General features: G+C 52.6%; 1 protein-coding gene across 4 annotated transcripts in view; it reads right to left on the bottom strand.

Annotated features, from left to right (window-relative positions):
* Positions 1-3479: 3479 nt before the first annotated feature.
* Positions 3480-14419, bottom strand: part of PLEKHA1 (pleckstrin homology domain containing A1) — a 28587-nt gene continuing 17647 nt past the window's right edge. For 2 of the 4 annotated variants that reach the window (XM_045576128.1, XM_036423018.2), the window contains 6 exons: positions 13329-13472; positions 12015-12083; positions 10647-10711; positions 9309-9372; positions 8309-8398; positions 3480-5629 (listed from right to left, as the gene is read on the bottom strand). In XM_045576128.1, the coding sequence (XP_045432084.1) occupies positions 5321-5629; positions 8309-8398; positions 9309-9372; positions 10647-10711; positions 12015-12083; positions 13329-13472 (741 nt within the window). In that variant the 3' untranslated portion in view covers positions 3480-5320. Of the gene's footprint in view, positions 5630-6612; positions 6654-8308; positions 8399-9308; positions 9373-10646; positions 10712-12014; positions 12084-13328; positions 13473-14419 lie in introns of all 4 variants that reach the window. The other 2 variants (XM_036423021.2, XM_036423020.2) reach the window with 2 other exon arrangements.

Here is a 14419-nt window from a genome sequence, read left to right as displayed (position 1 = left end):
ACCAGCGTGGCTCAGTGGTGAGCGTCCACCTAGGAACCAGGTCACGGTTTGGTTCCGGGTGGCAGGCTCGATCCCCAGTAGGGGGTGTGCAGGAAGCAGCCGATCCAGGATGCTCTCTCATCATTGATTTTTCTCTCTCTCCCTCTCCCTTCCTCTTTGAAATCAATAAGAAATATGTATGTTTTAGAGACAGCTGTTTGCCTGCACCAGTCCACCCCACCTGCTCCTACGAAGGTCACCAATGGCCTCCTCACCCCCAAACCCCACGGCCGCCTCTCGGTCGCCGTTCTAGATGGAGGAACTGCAGGTGAGGCATCTGATCACCCTCCTCACGGGGCTCCACACCCCCACCCTCTCCCCACCCTGCGAACCGGGGAGAGTGCCACAGGGACCCAGGCAACAAGCAGGATTGTGGGGAGGTCACGGCGGAATGGACGTCCCTGGACCAAAGGACATTTGGAAAGAAGCGCAGCCCTGGCTGGTGTGGCTCAGTGGACAGAGTGTTGACCTTCAGCTGCAGGTTCCTCCCGGCCCAGGCCCTGGTCAGGGCATGTGCACGAGGCAACCAATCGATGTTCCTCTCACATCGATGTTTCTGTTCGTCTCTCCCTCTCTCTGACATCAACGGGTGAGGACTTAAAAAAGATTGTAAAAAAGGCTCCTCCTGAGAGTCCCCACCCGCCGGCCTGGCAGGAGGAACCAGCGACCGGGGAAATGCCCGTTTGGGAGAGAAGGAAGCAATGAACCCTTCAAGTCCGAAGGGACATTTTCAAACCTATTGTTGTGTGACGGTGTTTGCTCAGAGTGCCCGGCAGCGCCTCAGCCTCACCCTCCCTCTCGGACCTCCCGTCCCCATGTGCCATCCCCAGGCCACTGTAGTTTTCCAGGCTTGATTTTTATCACGTGTTGCACTTTGGTTTTTTAAAACATATTTTTACTAGAGGCCCAGGGCACGAATCCATGCACGGGTGCGGTCCCTCGGCCAGGCCAGTGATTGGGGCCCATGGGGGCCAGCCAGTTGGGGGCAGGGACTGCAGGAGCTTGGCTGTGGGAGCACATTTACCAACAGGGGCAGCTCCTGCATTGAGTGTCTGCCCCCTGGTGATCAGTGTGTGTCATTGTAACCAGTTGTTTGGGCAAAACAGTCGCTTAGGCTTTTATATATATATATATATATAGATTGATTTCAGAAAAGGAGGAGAGGTAGAAACATCAAAGATGAGAATCATGGATCAGCTGCCCCCTGCACGCCCCCCTGCTGGGGATGGAGCCCACAACCCAGGCATATGCCCTGACTGAGAATCAAACCATGACCTCTTGGTTCATAGGTCAACGCTCCACCACGGAGCCACTCCGGCCAGGAACGTGTTGCACTTCGCAGCTCTGCAAACTCCTGGTGGGGTCGCCCTCGCCTTAGGTCTCCCGTGTGCTGGGCACTGTGACCTCAAGATGCAGATTCGACCGGGGCCCCATTGGTGGGAAAACAGCAGGCGACAAGCACAGTCTGCACAGCCAGTGCCAGGGTGAAACCAGCCATGACTGCTTCTCAAATATCACCCTTAAGTGTGTGTACAGAAACCTCTCCCTGTGAAATACAAGCACTGCTCTGGAAAACGCTCAAAGCAGATTGAATGCAAATCCAACCCATTTACAATCGGAGGGATTGCTTCACTGTAAGCAAAGGGCCGCTCGCAGGACTTCTTCCGAGGCAGGAATGCCGGTGGGTCTGCGCCCAAACCTCGGTATAAAACAGACAGGGTTTTAGACTAGATTTGGGGCATGCGTCTGGCAGTGGGGGCCCCTTGTGCTGACGGATGCCTGGGACCCTGACGGGATCCGGGTCCATGTGCTGGTTCTATTTTACTCGTTTTTCAATGTTATCCTCGGGAAGACTGACCAAGAGCTCTGAGGTTTTCTTGTAACTATTGAGAACAATGATCTCAAAAAGAACGTAGAGGTAATTTGCATATCTTCTCTAATCTTCTATGAGCAAAATAAAGTGACTCCTCAATTGCTTTATTTTTATTATTTCTTTAAATATTTTTATTGATTTCAGTGAGGGAGAGGGAAAGATAGAAACATCAATGATGAGAATCAATGGTAGGCTGCCTTCTACACTCCACCCCCCCCCATTCCCCTGCCCCAGGGGATCGACCTGGAACCCGGGGCATGTGCCCTGGCTGGGAATCGAACCCTGACCTCCTGGCTCAGGTTGATGCAGGGCCCAATTAAGTTTAGCAATGACACAACCAGATGGTGGCGCCATTACCACATGACTAAGGGCATCATTCGTTTTAAACATCCCATCCCATATAATAAAAGGCTAGTGTGCAAATAAACCGGAACAGCAGGTCACTATAATGCACACTGACCACCCGGGGGCGGATGCTCAATGCAGGTGGTCAGTGTGCTCTGTGGGAGCGCCGCTCAGCCAGAAGCCAGGCTCGAGGCTGGCGAGTGCTACGGCAGGGCGGGAGCTTCTCCTGCCTCCCCACTCCCCGTGAGCCTAAGCCCACAGAGTGCTCCCGGACTGCGAGAGGGCGTAGGCTGGGCTGAGGGACACCGCCCCCCCTCCCTGCAGAGTGCACAAATTTCGTGCACCAGGCCTCTAGTGTCATAATGGAATACTATGATTTTATCAATAGAAATTCAATGCTAACCCCAACTTAGTCATATTTTTATTCCACGTCCTGTGTGAAGCTTGGAATATAATTTTCAAAAATCATCTGGGAACAAGACGAATGCTTTTGTGTCTGAGACGCACAGGCTGCAACTGGAAAGCAGACTCTGCAAGTGTGCTTCCCAGCGGGGTCCGTGTGGGCTGGCACACCCTGCCCCAGGCCAGGAAGACTCCCAGCCAGCCGGGACTCAGCGCCAGCACTGCCCTTGGCACACAGCACTTCCTGCCTGGCGGCGTCCCAGGCTCTGACCGGCTCCCTGGGGGAAAGTCCCGAATACAGCCACCAGTGAGAGGCTGAGGACGGGACCTCTCCTTTTGTAAAAGCAGCAAGTTTAGAACGTTCTTTTTTTAAAAACAAACAAACAAAAAAAACCCTGCACACGTCCTAGGAAGGGAGGGGAAGCGGCACCAGCTCACCAAGATGCCCCACAGGTGCCCGTGGCAGATGCCCATCACACAGCAACGCCCTGTCCGCCGCTGACCGGGTGTCGGTCCCCCCCTGGCGTCGGGCAGGCCCTGACGAGCGCCCACAGCCCCTGGGCATCCGTGTGCGTCACATCGTCTTCCATGCAGCTGCACAGCACGCCCCCGGCCACCCACCCAGCTCTGAAGCCGATGGGCACCTTTCTGAGACCACGTTTCGCTGAACACAGTGTGTGCACTTTTCCCCCGACTTCTGTTTCCATGTGCAGTGTCTTTCGAGGGTCCCAGCAGCCTGCCTCAGCCCACAAGTTCATCAGCCGCACCACCACCCCGCCTTCCCGTTCACAGAGCACAGCCAGACACGGGAGGAGGGCGTGGATTAGTTCTGAGCGGTTTATTCTCCTTGTTACAGTGTCCCACTCGGGATTGTACAGACGCGTGTACAGGTAAATGCTGGGAGGCACACGCGTGTCCCCATTCTGAAAGAAGGCATGTTACATGTACAGAAAAATGCAGCCAACAGTAAGGTGTTCAAAGGAATTTCTGACAATTCAGATGTGACATGTTTACAAAGAAAGCATATGCTTTAAAATAATTAAATAATTTTCATATTATTATAAAAGTATTGAGATAAATATCAGAAGACCCCAAAATCACAAGAATGTTTTCCTATGCTATTGAGTACAAGGGTAGTTCCATAAAAAGACCCAAAATAGATAGTATTTTGTCACTATGAAAAACATCAGATTATCAAAATATGAGAAATAAACATGCGACGCGGAAGTGGTACCGAGACCTGCCGCAGCCCCGCCGTCCACGCCGGCTCCAGGGCGCTGGGGCCTCGGAGCCGCCGGCACAAAGAATAGAAAGTGAGAGCTGCTCACCACCTTCCCCTCCATCACTTCGGATGGAGCCGCAGAGAAGGAAACTAAACAGACGTGAACGACATCAGCTTATGCTTCAGGAGGAGGTGAGCTCTGTAAATAGTGTCATGGACAGTGACCTCACGCACCGCAGCGCAGGAGTCGCTTTCTCAGACACGAACTCATCTCAGAAAATGAGGGGACGACACGGGACAGGATGAATTCAGAACAAGCAGGACTGGTAAATGGTAAAATGTCACAGAAATAGCAGCATGTGAACTCAAGAGTCTTTCCTGAAAGCAAATGTTTACGAGGAACTGCCACAGGCACCTGCTCCGAGGGGGTCACAGCGCCTGGGGCGGGCAGAGCGCTCTGCAGAGGCGCTCACGTCTGTTTGCGTTTTCACCCCGGACACTGTGGACTGGCATGTGTTCTGGAACACAAACACTGCACAGGCACAGCAGCATCTGGTCTCCCGAACGGAAAGTGACGCTGTACTCAGCACAGGGTTAAACCCATCAGGCAGGACTGAGCACAGTGACGAGGTGGCCACAGGCACTGCAGTAGAGGCTGTTGGTGACAGCCGAGGCCAATCGCAGAACTAGGGAGGAGGCCTTACATAGGAACCTGGGGTCTCCCTCGGACCCAACACAGAAATAAGAACATGGTACAAACTTGCGTAGGAAAACCAGGTCTCCACATGATTTCTGCTGAATTCAGCAATGACTACTGCAGCCTTATTTAACCTTTTTCAAACACACGTCCAATAATCAGTTTTTAAAAAATCTACTTTCCCCTTTTCTCCACCCAGCACAGCTCACACCCTCCCAACAGACCAGGACAGCCTCTGGGTGAGACGCACACACCTGGAGACCCAGGGCCAAGCCTGTCCCGTCAGACCTGCCCGCACCCTGGGAGGGATCACAGCACCAGACATCGGGGGCTTAGGTATCTGGGTCTGGCAATTTTCATTCAGTAACATTAACCAGCAACAATGTGTCAATATTGATCATCTAAGAGGAAGTCATGGGAGCAATTTTTTAAATGACCGAGATAACTGATAAGCATTTTTAATGTTTTAAGGGGATAAAGATGTAATGATCAAATTCATTAGAAAAAACATCACACGCACGTTTTCATCACCCAAGTGAGGCCGCACGACCATGGGACAGCCGAGAGGAGACTCCGCTTCTTTCCTCTAAAAGGCGCCGCTGAGCGCTGGCTGCGCCCAGGCCTGGTTCACCGGCTCAGGAGCACGTCGAGGCCAGGGGCAGGCTGTGAGGGCCTGTGACCGTCATCTTTGGCTGAAGCCTCAGGAGAGGGGAGCCGGCACGGCGGCTGCCGAGTGTCCGGCTCACACGTCACTGACCGGCAGGCTCGCGTCGTCCAAGTCCAAGTCCAAGACCGCAGGGCCGCACTGGCCCTCCCGAGGGCCATTCCTGCTGGGCGGGGCGGGCAGGGCGCGTCCGCTCACTTTGGAAGCTGGTTCTCTTGCAGGGACAGTCTGGACCTTGAAGCTCCCTGGCTTGACCTTGGCAAGAGACTCGCAAAATCCTCGCTTCTCCAGGGCAAAGCTTGAGACCAGAGAGCTGCTGCGAGCTGCGGCGGTATGCGGGGCGGGGGCGCGGGGCGCGGGCCGGGGCTCGGGGCCCCCGGGCTGCTCCTGGAAGGGAGGGGGTCAGACACGGTCAGTCACGCGCACACAGTCAGGAGCTCACGTGAGGCTTTACTCTGAGAAACAACACACACACACACAGAGCAGAAGCGTGAGCCATGCAGCAAGCGTGCGCACGTTCTCCAAGCCAGGTGCGTGCAGAGCGAGTGAAGCGTGGCGGCGCCCTCGCTAAGGAGCAGCCCGTCCCGCGGGCGCTGGGAGCCCACCCAAAGGCACAGCCTGCCGGCGAGGGCACGGCTCCATCCAGCGCCCGCTCAGCTGGGCTGCTTTGTTTCAAGTCCACGGTCAGGCAGCACGAGGTCGGCCACACGCTCTACGTGCCCAGCGCCTGAATGCCCTGCGACACGAGCACAGCCTGTGCTCGCTGTGTACCTGCGTGTCTAGCTCTGAATGTCATGCTTTCGTCTGGCTTAAGGTGACAGAGAACACGGGAAGCTGCAGGAGTGGCCGGGTGTGACTGCGATCTCGGTTCGCTCCGGCGGCCTCAGACCTGCAGGCCTCGGCACAGCTCCCAGTGCGCTGTGCTCCTCCCCGACCCCGTGGTCCGGGAACAAAGTGCTGCCAGTTGCCCAGGGACCGATGCCCACGGGAGGTGGGAGGTCGCCGAGACTCAGTGCCATGCAAACTACAGCAGAGTCCGTCCGACACCCGGGCATGCACGACTGCACACGTTAGGACGAGGATGCGTGCTGAGTGGTGTCACATGAAAATTCAAAACAGAAAACACGGGCGCTGAGACTGGCATTTGCGCCAGCTGAGTGTTAGGTGACAGCGCCCACGGCCTTTCTGTCGGCCAGGTTGTTTCTCGTTATCTTTCTGCTCCTCCGACCTGAGGGCTGTTAGTGTCACAGGTTACGGCCACTGCAGGAGGCAGTTGGTTAGCTCAACTTCCTAGGACGGACGGTGAGTAGGGAGTGAGAAGGCACGTGCGCGCCCACATCCGTGCCCGTCCCCCCGTCCTGGGTGTGTACCTCTGAACACAAGGGTTCGACAGCCGCCTGGCCTGCCGCATCTGGAACACAGTGCAAAGCTGGTTAGAGTCCACCTACCGAGAGGAGCCTGAGCGGACAGTCCGCGCCCGCCACCAGCACACACACCCTCCCGTTCTCTCCCCGCAGCATGCTCGCAGAATCCCACAGCGACCGGAGGCCACAGGCACAGCGGTGACCGGGAAACGCCGGGAAGGGACTCTGACAGTCCAGAGAGGGCAGGAGAAGGCGTGATTAAGAAGTGAGGAAGGTAGCCGAAACCGGTTTGGCTCAGTGGATAGAGCGTGGGCCTGTGGACTGAAGGGTCCCGGGTTCGATTCAGGTCAAGGGCATGTACCTTGGTTGAGGGCACATCCCCAGTGGGGGTGTGCAGGAGGCAGCTGATGGATGTTTCTCTCTCATCGATGTTTCTGGCTTTTTATCCCTCTCCCTTCCTCTCTGTAAAAAAGTCAATAAATTAAAAAAAAAAAAAAAAAGAAAGAAAGGAGTGAGGAAGGTAGATTTGTACGAACTGGTCTGTGGTGACTACAAGCAGGAAACCATTGAAAGGCAATGTTACCACCTGGCCAGCGTGGCTCAGGGGCTGAGCGTCGACCTGTGAACCAGAAGGTCACGGTTCGATTCCTGGTCAGGGCAGATGCCCAGGTGGCTCGATCCCCAATGGGGGTTTGCAGGAGGCAGCCGGTCCATGATTCTTTTTTTTTTAAATATATTTTATTGATTTTGTACAGAGAGGGAGAGAGATAGAGAGTTAGAAACATCAATGAGAGAGAGTCATCGATCAGCTGCTTCTTGCACACCCCCTACTGGGGATATGCCTGCAACCAAGGTACATGCCCTTGACCGGAATCGAACCCGAGGCCCTTCAGTCCCCAAGCCAACGCTCTATCCATTGAGCCAAACCGGTCCCGGCCGGTCCATGATTCTCTCTCATCATTGATGTTTCTCTCTCTCTCTCTCCTCCTCCCTTCCTCCCTGAATTAAATAAAAATCTATTAAAAAACAAAAGGTCACATTACACCAGGGAAATGCATCATGTGACCATGTTCCTCGTCGGCCCACGTCCTGCAGGCCTGAGGGCACCTCGCGATGTCCTCACCCTCCGCCCATCGGAGCCCAGAGACCAAGGGGGTCTGAAAGTAAACCTTACTCCTGTGCTGTACCCGGACGAGGGAAGTCACATTTAAAACATTCTTCTTACTGTCTGAGCATGTCTAGCTGCTTTAACGTTCCGAGACACTACCACAGGCTAATTAAGACGGTAAACAAAGGCAGCCTTTCCAACTGGCGGGCAGAACCTGGGAAGGCCCTGAGCTGACACCCCGCCTGTGAGCCATCGGGGCAGAGGTTCCGGCCGCTCGGTGGTCAACGTCACCGGAAGCTGGGCGCAGCAGCTGCAGGGCCTTCCCTGGCCAGGCCCCACCGGCACTAAGCACTGGCTGCTGTGCCAACCGGACTGCCAGGAGGCCTGACACAGGCAGGGAGCCTCCACCCGTCCCGAGTGCACGGGAGACGGACACTGCGGCAGGAGCTGCGGATCCGTCCGCCACGGGGAGCACACGGGAAATGCAGCCTTTCCTGCTGGTCCCCGGGGTGTGGAAGTCACCGTGAGTGAATCTCACAGGGAGGAAACCGGGAGGCTGAGGGAGAGGAAGCGTGACGGGATGGGGACACGTACAGAAGTCGCCGACCGGCCGGGCCCGCGCTGCGCCACGATGGCCCCGGACACGGCTTTGATCCAGCTGTGCATCTCCTCGGGGCTGTCAGCCTGGGGAGAGAGGGCATGCTCAGTCCGTTTCCCTCCCCGGCTCCAGGTCTAAGACCCAGCTGGGAGCTGGGGGATCAACGGCCTCCACAGCAAAACCACTCTGAGACATCAACGTGGGAAACTCCCAGCGGGGCCTCCCGTACCCACCCCAAGCAGGGATGGAACCCACAACCCTTTTGGGATATGGACGACGGTCCAACTGAGCCATCCACCAGGACGTACAATATGTCATGACTCCACTTGTTACACAAACATATGCCGTCAGAAAGGCAGTAAAAAGAGAATGCTTGCCTGAACGTGGGATTCTGTGTGTTTTATAAACCACCCTTTTCTTCACATTTCTCTATAATTTCTAAGTGTTCTGCAATAAGCATATGTAAGTTTTATAAAAGAAAAACAAATCTTGTTTTTTAAAAATTCCAGCCTGATTAATACAATGAGCTAAGAGTCTGTTTTAAACTTAGATGCAGATGCCTGTCTGCCATCACTGAAACCTAAGCTCTGCTGCCCACTCTGATCATGTATCAATTTTACAAAAGTACAAAAAATGATGCACCAAAAGTCCAAAATATGTGCAAAGTAACACGAGTTCAAAGTATACACTTAGCTTCTAAGTAAAATAGATTTCCCTTCCTCCAAACACTACTTAGTTCTACTCAACTAACTCACAGCAAAGAGCACCCTCGTTTCCTGAACATGACCTACCAATGATTTCACACATAACACTTTCTGATGAATTGTCAGGTTGATGGGGACAAAAGGGGACATATGTCATACTTTCAATGATTTTAAAAAACTAGCGGCAGTTGTCATTGTGTCTTGCTTATTCTTATAACCTACAAGTTCATGTCCCTCTAAAATTATTAATTTCCAGTGAAGAGGATCTATAACCTTCTAATAAGTATCTTACCTGCACATAGAAAGTTCGAGATGATGTTACAATTTCAAAGAGGTTGTCCCTCATCATTATGTCACTGTTAACACAAAAAATTTTCAAGTCTTAAGCAGCAGCTGTTTGATAGTTTTTTTCATTTATTTACCCAATACCAAATATCTATAATAATAAAAGTGTAATATGCTAATTAGACAGGACAGCTGAACAACCTCCCAGATGAAGCCATGACAGCGGGGGCTAAGGCAAAGGCAGTTAGGGGTGACAGTGAATTTGTTCAGAATTCTTAGATTCAAGATTGCTTTAGACCAAATAAACTTTTGGATTTTTCTTAATATCTTGGTTCCAAGACAGATGATGTTAACTTGTATAACTTGTATAAGGCAGGCACGCAAGTGGTTAGGGGCGAGCAGGCAGGCAGGCAAGTGGTTAGGGGCGAGCAGGCAGGCGAGCAGTTAGGAGCCAGCAGTCCTGGATCGAAAGAGGGATGTCCGACTGCCAGTTTAGGCCCGATCCTTCAGGGAATAGTCAGACATCCCCTGAGGAGTCTTGGATTGTGAGAGTGCAAGCCAATTTTTATGCATTGGGCCTCTAGTGTATAAATAAGAAAATAAGTATGAGGTAAAATACTGATTTAACAAAGCCAAGCTATCAATTTTTTCAACTTCTTTTTGCACTAAAGTTTATATAGTAATATCTATATATATATATTTTTTTTCGCTCTATTCAGTAATATGTATATTTTATTTTGTACTTATTTTTATATATTTATATTGAGTTCAAAGAGGAAGAGAAAGGGAGAGAAAGATAAAAACATCAATGATGGGAGAGAATCATTGGCTGCCTTCTGCACGCCCCTCACTCCCCCCCCCCCCCCCCCCCCCACTGGGGATGGAGCTCACAACCCTATCAGAATCGAACTCGGAGGCCTTCAGTCCACAGGCTGACACTCCATCCACTGAATCAAACCAGCCAGGGAATTATATGTGTATTTTCAATAAGGTACATAAAAACTGCTTTAAAATTTAAAGTTTTTAACATGAAGAAATCAGTTTGCACTGCACAATTACTACATTGCCTGCACCAACCTTGGAATACTAACATGCTAATCACCAACTTGCCAAATAGGACAGAAGCTGTTCACACGGACGTTTTTCCTTTTCATTAATAAGCTTAGGATTGACTCCTAATTTTTAGTTTTCAAACAAAAAAAAAATCTCAATCCTTTTACCCGAGGGTTTTAAAGATCTAGCAAATGGCAACTCTAAGAAGGTAAGCAGGACACGAACACAGAAAACGCCCTTGCAGCAGGCCGTCCGCCTGCAGGCTATGCAGGCGCCAGCACACGGCGCTCACCTCTGCTTGCACTCCTGGACCTTGTGCACCTCCTTCAGGGGGATCACACGGAGAGGCTCCTTCTCCTGCGGGGAGAGCAGACAGACAGACATGACGTCTCTTCGTAAAAGCCTCTTCGGCTGTTTGACCCCGGGACCTGTGCCACATGAACCCGTGTCACCCGTGTCACTTCCTGAGTCTGCAGCATCAGAATAAGCCAAATACTGCCCCCAGGAACCAGACAGTGACACCCACACACTTTGGCTAAATGAGTGCTTTAAGACGAACACTTTTATACAAATGCACTATTTTAAGCATAATTCATCCAACGTTCCTTGGTGCCAGGGCATGTGCTGGAATTTCCCACCACCCTACACACAGGCACTAGTACTACACTTGAGGGACCTGAGGTTAGATATGTGAGCACCTGACCCACGGTTACACCGCCAGACAGAAGCCCACACACAGGCCCTCACAGTGCACCACCACACACACTGCTCCATCACAGACTGACCGCAAGCCGCTGACAGCACAGCTTGACCTGACAAGCTGCTATTTTACAGACACTAGGAAACACGTGAACCACAGCCGAACACTTTTAAAGTCACAATCTTTAAGGTTTTACAAAAGTTCATCTAAAAATAACTTCCGACGATAACGCTGTATGCCCTGCCCCTGTAGGGACGTGGTTCCCCTCACAGGTCCCATCGCACAGGAAGAGGAGCAGGGTGTGAAGCACAGACCTGCACTCAGTGTCCCCGTCAGGCTACTGCGAAACGTGGGTCATGTGGCAATGATCCCATATGATAAAGAGCTCATATGCTAAATAGACGGAACAGCAGAACGACGGTCCGGATGAAGCCAGGGCAGCGAGGGCGGCCGGGCTGCGGGGGCCGAATTTCGAGCATCGGGCCTGTCGTGTTCGAAGTAAGGATGCTACTCAAACTGAGGAGCGGGAATTTCAATCTTTGATTCCTCCTTTGGATAGAACAAAACCATCTCGTGTGGAGAAACGACGTGATCTGCTCCCGAGGGCAGGGCGGACGGCAGGGCAGACGGCAGGACCGGAGGCTGAGGCTGACGCTGAGACCCAGTTCCCTCTGCTGCTGCCTCCGCCTCCAGCCCCGAAGGAAACTGCAGACTGAGGGGTTCTGATGTTTTCAATCCTTTGAAGGTGAAAGTCTCTGAAGATGCCATCTTTTCATTTGCGATCATTTACGATCCATCTAGCAGAGACCATCCACCAAGCACCACGGCGCTCCCCTCCAACCCCATGCTCACCATCTTACCCGGAGAAAACAGGCTGACAGCACAGACACTGCCTGCAAGAACCGCCCCAGTGTAACGATCCTCCAACCCCTAAAGCACGCTGATGACAAAGCGACGTACCAGCTCGGACTTGAAGTAGCCTATCGTGTTCTCATCCAATTGGAAGTACCTCCTCTTCCAGTTCTTCATCTACGAGAGATCAGACAGACGTGAGACGCCTCTGAGAGGCCCGATGTTGATAGCCACCACCTGCTCTGAAGCGAACTGCCACGGGGCATGCAGGACGAGGAGCCCCCGCTGCCTGCCCCTGGGGGAGAGAGATGGACTTCATTTCTTTCACCATCAGGCCTTGAACTCCTAACTCAAGCACAATCCTGGCCTCAGCTTTTAACACGACTGTAATTGTATAATAGAGCTTCATAATTTCAATGCTCCAAAAGTTTAAAAGGGGGGGGGGGCACTTCCCCATCCTCCCGCCCCCGCCCCCACCCCCACAAAACAAATGCTCTCACTCGGTCGAGAGCAAGAACAGGAAACGGTATGAAACCACACCATGCGTCTCCATCTGCAGGCACTGTGCACTCACTGGCAGGACAACAGATATCAATGGGTATCAATAAAGCGAACCTTCCTGTACAAACACTTTGCCAACGACAGGTAGTTTCTGTGAACGCACTTCAGAGTCTCTAGGAGCTGGCATTGCGGACTCCAGAGGAAAACAGAGGAAGGAGGTCTGAGAGGCTCCACACCAGCCGCACAGCCCGAGGGGAGACCCTGCCAGCCCGCACCCCGGTCCCCTGAGCTGAGAGAGGAGGTCGGACATGGGAACGGAGACCTTCCCTGCTGAGCTGCGCTGAGTGAGGGACGTCATGGGACCTGCAGGGTGTCAGTCTTTCTTCCCTCAGAGGGTTCGTCTCTCTCATTGGAAAACGTTTACTTTCTTATGAAATCCTAAAGGTTTAGCTCGCCCGTAGGAAGGTGCTGTGAGGCCAGAATGCTGATGCCCGGCTCTCCCTCCTCTGGCTCCACGGCCGGGCTGGCAGAGCCGGTGCTCCCGAGGACCGGTGCTGGGCGGGCAGACTCACACCTTCCCACTTTGGAGGGGGTTTGTGATGTGATTTCCCTTCCAGAGAAGCCAGGAGGCTGAGGGGTTAAGGAGGCCAAGGCCACGGAGCTTCCGACAGAGACCAGCCCAGCACCAAGCGGGTGCGGAGATGACGTCCACACCGTGATCCTCTCCTGGGGGGAGGGGTCAACAGAAACACTTCCCGGAGAAAATACAACTGCCGGAAGGCCATCGGACATCCACGGCGACCAGGGCACTGCGCACACTGCCCGCTGCTCAGGGAGCCCGCCCCCACCAATCCGCAGCTGCGCTCTCGCTGCAGGTCCGTGCAGAACCCACTTCCTCTGCGCGCATCGGCCCGCACTCACCACGGCTCCCTGCTTGACACAGTAGCCGGCTTTGATGACGGCGCTGTCGGAGGGCGGTTTCGGGGGGAAGTAGGGGACATGGCTTGGTGACCTTTTCAGGTGGTTTCTGTCAGCGCTCTCCCCACAGTCACTGGCTTCTTCCTTCTGGAGGGAAGCAGAAGAGAACGTCTTTTCCTGGCGCTCAGCTCCCACACCTGTGGGCCCAGCTCAGGGGCACGTTAGAGGCCACACGCCGAGAACGCCGGGGGCACCAGGGGCCGCCGTAAGCACATGCCGACCTGCGTGCACTGTGCCCGAAGCTCACAGAAAGGACGGTGTGAACTGTGGCGGAAACACTTTAAGAATCTAAGAAGGGGAAGACTTGTAGGCCAGCTGCCATCCTAGCACATCTTCAGCTCCACCTCAGACGAGTCAGGAACACAATGTGGAGCTGATTTGTGATGCTTTATGGTAACTGTCCCTCCCTGCCCGCACCTGCCTGTCCTCTTGTTCCGTGCAGGCCGGCCACCAGCGCTTCTGTGTGAGGGATGGGGCAGTGGGTTTAGCTTTTTACTTTGAAATAATTATATAGTCACAGGAAGTTACCAGGTGTACCAGTTAATAATGCAGGTTTTTTTCAATAGATGGATTTACACGTATGTTGATATATATGTGAGATTTGATATGTATGCTATTTTGTTGTATTAACAGCAAGCTTCAAAACTTCACGTCAAATTTCCTGAAAGTGTTAACATCATAGATATTTTTACACTTAAAAATGTCAAATTTCATGACAAAAAAAGAGCATTTGCAGGAAGTTTTAATTCATTACTCAATTTTGAAGAAAAGTGCTGCTGAAAGTTGTTGTATACTTCAGGAAGCTGATGGTGAAAATGCTCCATCTCAAGACACTTGTGAACGCTGGTTTAAACGCTTGAAAAGTGATGATTCGATGTGAAAGTCAGAGAATGTCCAGGACAATTTGAATCACGCTTTGATCATAAAATGAGCAGAATGTGCCAGAAGACACGGCAAAGTAATTCTGCTTCATGATGACGCACCATCACACACTTCAAAACCAGTTAAGGACACATTAAAAGATCTTGCCGGGA

Source organism: Pipistrellus kuhlii, unplaced genomic scaffold (assembly GCF_014108245.1).
Source record: "Pipistrellus kuhlii isolate mPipKuh1 unplaced genomic scaffold, mPipKuh1.p scaffold_m20_p_75, whole genome shotgun sequence".
Classification (NCBI taxonomy): Eukaryota; Metazoa; Chordata; class Mammalia; order Chiroptera; family Vespertilionidae; genus Pipistrellus; species Pipistrellus kuhlii.
This window is presented reverse-complemented; position numbering and strand designations above follow the sequence as displayed.